Genomic DNA, 10,425 nt, shown 5'->3' with positions numbered 1-10,425 from the left:
CCCCCCCCAGACGCACCTCCTCCGGCCACCATGTAGGGCAGAGCACCCCAGAACCCGGAGCCGCTGTCCTTTGACCTGGCCTCTGACTTGTCTGGGCGTTTACTTTGGCCTGTTGGGAGAGCGGACAAAGAGGAGTGGAGTGGGGAGGAGGGCCCCCTACTCTGTGCCCGGCGCTGAGACCGCTCCCGGAGCTGGGAGGCGCCACCCTCCCATAGTGGAGAGCCAAAGAGAAGGGGAGGGATTTTACTTAAAGCGCCGTGCCTGGTACATAGCTGGCATTGCCCAAGGTCACACAGCAATAATAATAGCAAAAATGGCTCTCCCATGTAGTGAGCAATTACCAGTACTCAGCACATTATGGCACAAGGTCACTTATACCCATAACAACTCCATGAGGTAAGTAGCATTGTTATCAATCCTTATAATCGATAACGAAGCTGAGCTCATAGAGGTTAAGTAATATCCCCAATTTCTCCATTTCGGAAGAATGGAGAACTTGACAAGGGTAGGGATTTGAACCTGGGACGCGGGCTACAGCAACGCTGCTCTGTCCGTCGTAACAGCTTCTCGCGTTCAGACGCAAGCCAGGGATCCTGAAACTGTCCTCAAGCCTCCCTCCCTTCTTTATCCCAGAAAGACTCACTCCTCCCGCCGTCCCCCACCGTCCCGCCGCCAAGTAAGGATTCTTACCTGCCTCCACTCCGCCGCAGGTGAAGAGTAGCAGGTAGCAAAGAAAGAGCGATACCACCTTCTGCCGCATGGTGGCGCCGCGCACCGGCTTTGCTGCAGGCCCTGGGAATGCGGCAGAGAGGGAGGAGGACCTTCCCCCAAGGCGGGGGTTTTGTGATTCTTGACAGCAACAATGGCAGTAATGTTCCTGCCTCACGGAGTGGTTATGAGAATTTAATGAGGGAATCTTCTGGTACGGTGACTGCACATGGTGAGCCCTCGTAGAAGAGGCTATTATTATGTCTGTTCTTCGTTTTGTCATCACTTGGGCAGGGTACTAGGGTACGTCCCCTCTCTGGGCCTGTTTACTTATCCTTCAAATGGGGGTATTAATCGAGCTTCTTTCAGAGAGTGGTTGTAATTTAGAAACTGTTCACCATATATCCCTAACACTTAGAACAGTGCCTGGCACATAAAAAAAAGAAAAAAAAACAACCCAAACTCATTGCCGTCTAGTGGATTCGAACTCATAGGGCAGAGTAGAACTGTCCCATAGAGTTTCCAGGGCTGTAGTCTTAACGGAAGCTGACTGCCACATCTTTCTCCCGCGCAGCAGCTGGTGGGTTCCAAACGCCCACCTTTCAGTTAGCAGCAAAGTGTTTAACCACTGCGCCACTAGGGCTCCTTACCTGGCACATAGAAAGTGCTAAAAAAATGGTTGTTGATAAACTTATTTTTACAATGCGTTAAGTACCTAGAGGTATCAAACACTGACCTCACATCAACTTCATTTTTCAGATGAAGAAAGAAAAACACAGCAGTAAAGGAGCTTGCCCAAGGTCACACAGCAATAATAATAGCAAAAATGGCTCTCCCATGTAGTGAGCAATTACCAGTACTCAGCACTTTATGGCACAAGGTCACTTATACCCATAACAACTCCATGAGGTAGGTAGCATTGTTATCAATCCTTATAATCGATACGAAGCTGAGCTCATAGAGGTTAAGTAATATCCCCAAGACTGCTCGGCCCACACTTGTAACAATCACTCCAGATAGCTCCATCTAGCCTCACTGTCACATTCTCTCCGACAATAACAGGGCTTCAGAAATTGTCCAGTCCTTTGGGCAGGTAAGGTAGTTTGATCTCCATTTTACAGATGAGGTAACTAAGGTCCAAAGAGGTGAAGTGACAGGATTGAGACCACAGAGAGCTGACCTGGCACCAATAAGCTAGGTCTCATGCATTTTGGAGTATTACATCCCACTCCCCTAAAAGCCCCAACCCATCCCCTCAGACCAGTCCCGGCTGAGTGCACTAAAAGGGACCCAGGAGGCAGCCTGGCAGAGGGTAGCAGCTTGGCACTCCCACCCCGTAGCTCCTGGGTTTACCTTGGAGGAAGGAGAAGAAAGAATCTTTCTGCCCGGGACCTACTGATGGATGAAGCAGAGGCAAGGAAACAGCGCTCAGGCTGAAGGCTGGCTTTTTATAATCTATTTGGGTATGCTCCACCCCGCCCCAGGCGGCCAATCGCTGTCAGAGTTTCCATTTATTGCAGTCTGCACAGTTTCCTTTTCCCCGTCTTCTCCAGCTCTTGCGCAGTGGTAGCGTCTGCGTGTTGCCTGCTGGAAGAAAGAGGTAATTCAAGCCAGAGGGGAAAAGGGTGGGACTTTTCCCAAAGCAAGTCACGCTATGGTGGAGTCCATGGCCCTAGTCAGCTTAGTGAAGCCCAACCACCAGTTCCCCCAGGGCACGGAAGCCTTCCATGATTCAGTTCAATTAATAATAATATCTACTATTTATTGAGCACTTGCTGCATGCCAGGACTTGTGCAAAGTGCTCTATGTACATTATCTCTCTCCAATCCCACAGCAGCCTTGTGAAGTACCATTTACTGTTTATAATCCCCATTTTGCAGTTGAGGAGATTAAAGCTTTGGAAATGAAGTAATTCTATTCCATTGTTCCCCCAGTTGGCTGTTTGGGTACAGGCTTATGATAAGATTAGTGACGTCCATGCTCATGGGGCTATTGTCACACATCCTTTGCCGTAAAATGGATCCCCTGGCCCTAGATATGAGTCGGGATTGACTTGAGGGCAACCTTTTCTTGTTTTCATTTTTGGGCCCTAGGTAGTGAACTGATCATTCTTTAAGCCTTTGGTTGGTGATGCTTGCAGAGGCACTATGGGTAAGAAATGCAACCTACATTCAGAGTGCACGGCAATTCCAGTAAGGATGACTTATTGCCCTGTCAAGTGGAAGGGGTCTGTTGCAATTAACCTGCCACCAGGTGGCTGACTTTCTCCCCAAGTAATGTTGCCATATCGCTGCCTACTGCTGGCAGGTTGGCTATTTGTTGGTAGTTGCTAGATCAGCCTTGTAGAGGGAGCCCAAGTTGTTGGACCTATTCATAGACTTCATCCTTGCCACAATGGCCACTCATTTATGGGTGAATTGCAAAGCAATGTTATTGTTGTTGTGTGCCATGGAGTCGATTCCAACTCACAGTGACCCTATAGGACAGAGTAGAACTGCCCCATAGGATTTCCTGTGTTGTAAATCTTTAGGGAGCAGATCACCAGGTGTTTTCTCCCACAGAGCAGCTGGTGGGTTCAAACTGTCGATTTTTCAGTTAGCAGCAGAAGGCTTAACCATTCTGCCACCAGGGCTCCTTTGCAAAGCAGTTGCTGTTGTTAGGTGCCGTGGAGCTGATTCCGGCTCATAGCTACCCAGTGTGCAACAGAACGAAACACTGCCTGGTCTGTGCCATCCTCATGATAGTTGTTATGCTTGAGCCCATTGTTGCAGCCACTGTGTCAATCCATCTTGTTGAGGGTCTTCCTCTTTTTTGCTAACCCTCTACTTTACCAAGCATGATATATTTTTCCAGGGACTGATTCTGATAATATATATATGTCCGATGTATGTGAGACGAAATCGAGCCATCCTTGCTTCTAAGGAGCATTCTGGCTGCACTTCCTCCAAGACAGACCTGGTCATTCTTTTGGCAGTCCATGGTGTATTCAATATTCTTCACCAACACCATAATTCAAAGACATCAGTTCTTCTTTGGTCTTCCTTATTCATTGCCCAGCTTTTGTGTGCATATGAGGCCATTGAAAACACCATGGCTTGGGTCAGGTGCACCTTAGTCCTTAAGATGACATCTTTGCTTTTTAACTCTTCAAAGAGGTCTTTTGCAGCAGATTTGCACAGTGCAATACATAGTGTGATTTCTTGACTGCCTCTTCCGTGGGTGTTGATTATGGATCCAAGTAAAATGAAATCCTTGACAACTTCAATCTTTTCTCCATTTATCATGATATTGCTTATTAGTTCAATTGCGAGGATTTTTGTTTTCTTTATGTTGAGGTGTAATCCATACTGAAGGATGTGGTCTTTGATCTTCATCAGTAAGTGCGGCAAGTCCTCTTCACTTTCAGCAAGCAAGGTTGGCTCAATTTAGAGGCTGGCCAACATCCACAGGATGGGACATCCTGACTATCTGCTTGTAGAGCCTCCTTTACAGTGGATGGTCTCCAGTGAGCATTAATGTGAGGCACAAAGATTGGCATGCTTTGTGCCCACTCCTATACCCATTGCCACTGAAGCAATTCTGACTCATAGCGACACTATAGGAAGAGTAGAACTGCCCCATAGGGTTTCCAGGGCTGTAGTCCTTATGGAAGCAGACTGTCACATCTTTCTCCCACAGAGCAGCCGGTGGATGTGAACCACCGACCTTTCGGTTAGCAGCCGTGCATTTTACTACTGTCCCGTCAGGGCTCTCTCCCACTCCTATAGGTCCACAGATATGTCTCTTCCCCAGATCTGCTTATCCTTGAGCTTCCAATTTTGTTCTTTCCATCCTCTTGACCAACTAGGCAAACCATTTGCCACTTACTAAGAATCAGTGTATCTCCGTACCTCCAGTCCTTTGCTTCCTCCATACAAATGGGATGACAAAGTATACTGCTCAGAGTTTTGCCCCTGGGATCATCCCTGTCCTTCAGGGCTACTCCCAACTGGGGCTGTAATAGAGTGGTCCATTTCTAGCTGGCACCAAAATATCATACTGAACTATCTGTGAGTAGGGTCTGACTCTTTTCCTCCTTTATCAGTTGTTTGCAGGGAACCCTTCATGAGGCCGTAGGTGTGAGTCAAAGGAGAGGTGTCAGATCAACCGAGTAGATGCCATGGGAGTCTGGCTGCCTGTTCATATAATTGACTCATGGCTTCTGGAGCCATTTGACTTCAGCCCTGAATGTACCACTTCTATCATAGATTGGATTGCTACTGTGCCTGTCTGCTAATATCCAGCTTAAGACATATAGCCACTTCACCTCCAGTGGTCAGATGCTTAGTCACTACTCGTGCCCAGTGACACATCAGCACCTTTTCTTCAAATGGACCATGGTGAGCATGGCCTTACTCAAAAATCCTAGTGGTCCTCATTGTAACTCTCTCATTTCGGCTTTCAGAGACTCACTACAGCATCTTTACCTACCAGAGATACCTCCAGCAACATTGCACCTGCTATGTCATTTAATCCAAAGTGGCAGCGTAGCTTGTTTTGTGGCCTAAACCTCCTGGATAGCCCTCTCTTGCTCTGGACCCTACTCACAATTGGCAACTGTCCAGACCACCCAATAAAGGGTTGGAGACGTATTTCCAAGTGTGTGTATTCTGTCTCCAAAATCCAAAAAAGTCCACCAAGTGCTGTGTCTCTTTCTAAGTGATAGGATATGTGAGGTGAGAACTTGTCCGAGGATGCCCCAAACCACTGAACTCCTAAAAATGTTACCAAGGTGGCAGGACCCTGAATCCTTATGTAATTTGTCATCAGTTCTCTGGCAAACATGGTGCTTATCACTTCCTGCTGTTGTTACTGTTTGCCTTTGAGTGGATTTTAACTCATAGTGACCCTATGTGACAGAGTATAACTGCATCATAGGGTTTCCTAGGCTGTAATCTTTTTTTTTTTTTTTTAAATCTCTTCCTCCAAATTCTATTTTATTTTATTTAAAATTTTTTTTATTGTACTTTAGATGAAGGTTTACAGAGAAAACTAGTTTCTCATTGAAAATTAATACACATATTGTTTTGTGACGTTGATTGCCAACCCCACGACATACCAACATTCTCCCCTTCTCGACCTTAGGTTCCCCATTACCAGCTTTGCTGTCCCCTCCTGGCTTCTCATCCTTGCCCCTGGGCTGGTGTGCCTATTTTGTCTTGTTTTGTTTTATGGGCCTGTCTAATCTTTGGCTAAAGGGTGAACCTCAGGAGTGACTTCATTACTGAGCTATAAGGATGTCTGGGGGCCATACTTTCGAGATTTCTCCAGTCTCTGTCAGACCAGTAGGACTGGTCTTTTTTTTTTTTTAATGTAAGTTAGTATTTTGTTCTACATTTTTCTCCAGCTCTTTCCAGGACGGTCTATTGTGAGCCCTGTCAGAGCAGTCAGTGGTGGTTCCTAGGCTGTAATCTTTATGGGAGCAGATTGCCAAATCTTTTCTCCTGCAGAGCCTCTGGATTGATTTCAACCACCAACCTTTCAGTTAGCAGCTGAGCACTTAACCATTGTGCCACCAGGACTCCTTTATCACTTCTGTTCATGTCCAATTAGTATGATGTCATCAATATAATGGATCAGCATAATGTTCAGCGGAATGTCAAGGTGATCAAGTCCCTGAAGACTACAACAGAGAGCTGGAATGCTAACAAATCCCTAAGGAGAGAAAGTGAAAGGGCTAAAAGCAAACTGTCTTCGATCATCTCATCTAATAGGTATTGAAAAGAAAACGTTTGTCACATCAATAGCCATACACCAAGTGCTACAGGCTGTGCGGATATGCTCCAGTAAAGATACCCCATCCAGTAGAGTAGCTCTGCTTGGGGCTATCATCTGGCTAAGTTTACAGTAGTTCATCCATCATCCACCACAATGCATCTGTTTTCCCAGAGGCCAGGTAGGTGAATTGAATGGGCATATGACGAGGAACACACTTGGGCCAAAATATTAAATCAGAAAGAATACTACAGAAATAAACTGCAGGGCAGTGTTAAGAATTTCCATTTGACTCTTCCTGTCATAGTAGCCTTTGCTCCACAGGTCATGGAACCAATGGGAGGATTCTGTTAGCTTCTGTGGGACTTGTTGGACTTGGACCAAACTCCATTTATCAGCTGGCCTCCTTTAGCCCCTCCTCTAATCAGAAAACTATGACGGTGTTTTTTGTCTCCTGATTTCCATGTCAGTTCAGACTCTATATCTTTTAACAGTCTTTGAAAATTCTGAATGTTCTCCAGTTTTGAGTGTATAGTTACCCTCGCAAATGGCGGCAGATCCCTTTGGGAAAGGATTGGAGGAATATTTACTATACACATTAGTGGGCTTATCACAGAATCTTTCATCACAGAACTCCTGTAAACTTAATAGGACATGGCCTCCCGTTAGTCAAAGAGGTCTGGTTCTGTGGTCTAGAATCTGGATGAAGGTTCATGATTTTCCATTGTGGCAGCTGACGGCAGTCTTCTGCTTACAGCTCTCAACTGTTGTTTTTTTTTAATATAAAAATCAAGGATCACCCCGTCAGCTATCCATCATCCCATCCTCATAATCATTAGCCATAGACCCCTGCAATCAAGGCATCCTCTTAGCCACTCAGGCCTTGCTGCCCATGGCAGTGATTGTATTCACTTGCCTTTGGATGTGTCATCTGCATAACGCAGGTTGTTAACGATTCCTCATCCTTCTTCACATAGTCCAGCTTCTCACATTATTTACTCAGCATACAGATTGAATAAGTATGGTGTAAGAATAGAACCCTGATGCACAACTTTCCTGACTTTAAAGCACACATCCCCTTGTTCTGTTCAAAATACTGCCTCTTGATCTACGTACAGGTTCCTCATGAGTTCAATTAAGTGTTCTGGAATTCCCATTCTTTGCAATGTTATCCATAATTTGTTATGATTCACACAGTCTAATGTTTTTGCATGGTCAATAATATACAGGTAAACATTTTTCTGGTATTCTCTGCTTTCAGCCAGGATCCCTTTGACATCAGCCATGATCTCTCTCGTTCTAGGCTCTCTTTTGAATCCGGCTCAAATTTCTGGTAGTTCCCTGTCAGTGTACTGCTGCAGCCACTTTTGAATGATCTTCAGCAAAATTTTACTTGCATGTGATATTAATGATATTGTTTGATAATTTCTGCATTGGCTTGGATCATCTTTCTTGGGAATAGGCATAAATATGGATCTCTTCCAGTCAGTTGGCCAGGTAGTTGTCCTCCAAATTTCTTGACATCGATGAGTGAGCACTTCCAGTGCTGCATCCTTTTGTTGAAACACCTCAACTGGTATTCTGTCAGTTCGTGGAGCCTTGTTTTTCGCCAATGCCTTCAGCGCAGCTTGGACCTCTTCCTTCAGTACCATTGGTTCTTGATCATATGCTACCTCTGGAAATGATTGAACATTGACCAATTCTTTTCGGTACAGTGACTCTGTGTATGCCTTCCATCTTCTTTTTTTTTTTTTTCCTTTTTTTCTTGTACTTTAGATGAAGGTTTACAGAATAAACTAGCTTCTCATTAAACAGCACATATATTGTTTTATGACATTGGTTAACAACCCCATGACATGTCAGTACTCTCCCTTCTCGACCTTGGGTTCCCTATTACCAGCTTTCCTGTCCCCTGCTGCCTTCTAGTCCTTGCCCCTGGGCTGGTGTGCCCCTTTAGTCTCATTTTGTCCTATAGATCTGTCTAATCTTTGGCTAAAAGGTGAACCTCTGGAGTGACTTCATTACTGAGCTAAAAGGGTGTCCGGGGGCCATACTCTTGGGGTTTCTTCTGTCAGGCAGCAAGTATGGTCTTTTTCTGAGTTAGAATTCGTTCTACATTTTTCTCCAGCTCTGTCCAGGACCCTCTATTGTGATCTCTGTCAGAGACTCAGTGGTGGTAGCCAGGCACCATCTAGTTGTACTGGACTCAGTTTGGTGGAGGCCGTGGTAGCTGTGGTCTATTAGTCCTTTGGACTAATCTTTCCCTTGTGTCTTTAGTTTTCTTCATTTTCCCTTGATCTTGAAGGGGTGAGACCAGTAGAGTATCTTAGATGGCCGCTCACATGCTTTTAAGACCCCAGACGCTACTCACCAGAGTAGAATGTAAAACATTTTATTTATAAACTATGTTATGCCAAATGAGCTAGATGGTCCCTGAGACCATGGTCCCCACAGCCCTCAGCCCAGTAATTTGATCCCTAAGAGAGTTTGGATTTGTCCATGGAGATTCCATGACCTTACCCTGAACAAGTTGTGCTGGCTTCCCCAGTATTGTGTACTGTCTTACCCTTCAGAAAAGTTACCACTTATCTATTGTCTAATTAGTGTTTTTCCACCCTCACCCCTCCCCTTCCTCATAACTATCAAAGACTGTTTCTTTTTGTGTGTAAAACTTTGCATGAGTTTTTATAGTAGTAGTCTCATACATTATTTGTCTTTTTGTGATTGACTTCTTTCACTCAACATAATGCCCTCCAGATTCATCCATGTTGTGAGACGCTTCGCAGATTCATCATTGTTCTTTATCGTTGCATAGTATTCCCGTTGTGTGTATGTACCATAGCTTTTTATCCATTCATCTGTTGATGGCCGTCTAGGTTGTTTCTGTCTTTTTGCTATTGTGAACAATGCTGCAATGAACATGGGTGTGCATATGTCTATTTGTGTAATGGTTCTTATTTCTCTAGGATGTATTCCTAGGAGTGGGATTGCTGGATCATATGGTATTTCTATTTTTAGCTTTCTAAGGAAGCGCCACATCATTTTCCAAAATGGTTGTTCCATTTCACATTCCCACCAGCAGTGCATAAGAGTACAATCTCCCCACAGCCTCTCCAACATTTGTTATTTTCTGTTTTTTTGATTCATGCCAGTAATGCCAGGGTGAGATGTTATCTCATTGTGGTTTTGATTTGCATTTCTCTAATGGCTACTGATCGTGAGCATTTCCTCATGTGTTTGTTAGCCGCTTGAATGTCTTCTTTGGTGAAGTGTCTGTTCATTTCCTTTGCCCATGTTTTAATTGGATCATTTGTCTTTTTGTTATAGAGGTGTTGGATTTTCCCATAGATTTTTAGAGATTAGACCTTTGTCGGATTTGTAACAGCCAATTGTTTTCTCCAGTCTGTAAGTTCTCTTTTCACTCTTTTGGTGAAGTCTTTTGACAAGTGTTTAATTTTTAGAAGATCCTAGTTACCTAGCTTATCTTCTGAAGTTTGTATGTTGTTAGTTACTGTTCATATCCTGTTAATGCCATGTTATTAGGGTCTCTAGTATTGATACTATTTTTTCTTCTATGATCTTTACAGTCTGTGGCTTTATATTTAGGTCTTTGATCCATTTTGAACTAGTTTTTGTGTATAGTGTGAGGTATGGGTCCTGTTTCATTTTTTTTTTTTTTTTTGCGCAGATGGACATCCAATTTTGCCAGCACCGTTTGTTAAAAAGACTGTCTTTTCCCTATTTGATGGAGTTTGGGCCCTTGTCAAAGATCAGGTGACCGTAGGTGGATGGATTTATATCTAGGTTCTCGATGCTGTTCCATTGGCCAATGTATCTGTAGTTGTACTTGTACCAGGCTATTTTGACTACCATAGCTGTATAGTAGGTTCTTAGGTCAGGTAGTGCGAGTCCTAGTACTTTATTCTTCTGTTTCAATAATGCTTTACTTATTCGGGGCCTCTT

The 10,425-nt window shown here is 44.3% G+C and overlaps 1 protein-coding gene across 2 annotated transcripts in view; it reads right to left on the bottom strand.

Moving 5' to 3' along the window:
* Positions 1–2,128, bottom strand: part of IFI6 (interferon alpha inducible protein 6) — a 3,963-nt gene extending 1,835 nt beyond the window's left edge. Inside the window, exons 1-3 of one of the 2 annotated variants that reach the window (XM_023732006.1) lie at positions 2,062–2,128; positions 691–821; positions 17–109 (exon numbers count right to left, since the gene is read on the bottom strand). In XM_023732006.1, coding sequence (XP_023587774.1) covers positions 17–109; positions 691–760 — 163 coding nt within the window. In that variant the 5' untranslated portion in view covers positions 761–821; positions 2,062–2,128. The remainder of the gene's footprint in view (positions 1–16; positions 110–690; positions 822–2,061) is intronic. The other variant, XM_012555798.2, reaches the window with a different exon arrangement.
* Positions 2,129–10,425: the final 8,297 nt, after the last annotated feature.

The sequence above is a fragment of the Trichechus manatus genome, unplaced genomic scaffold, assembly GCF_000243295.1.
Source record: "Trichechus manatus latirostris isolate Lorelei unplaced genomic scaffold, TriManLat1.0 scaffold00048, whole genome shotgun sequence".
NCBI classification, from domain to species: domain Eukaryota; kingdom Metazoa; phylum Chordata; class Mammalia; order Sirenia; family Trichechidae; genus Trichechus; species Trichechus manatus.
Note: the sequence above shows the minus strand (reverse complement) of the source record. Positions and strands in the feature narration are given on the sequence as shown.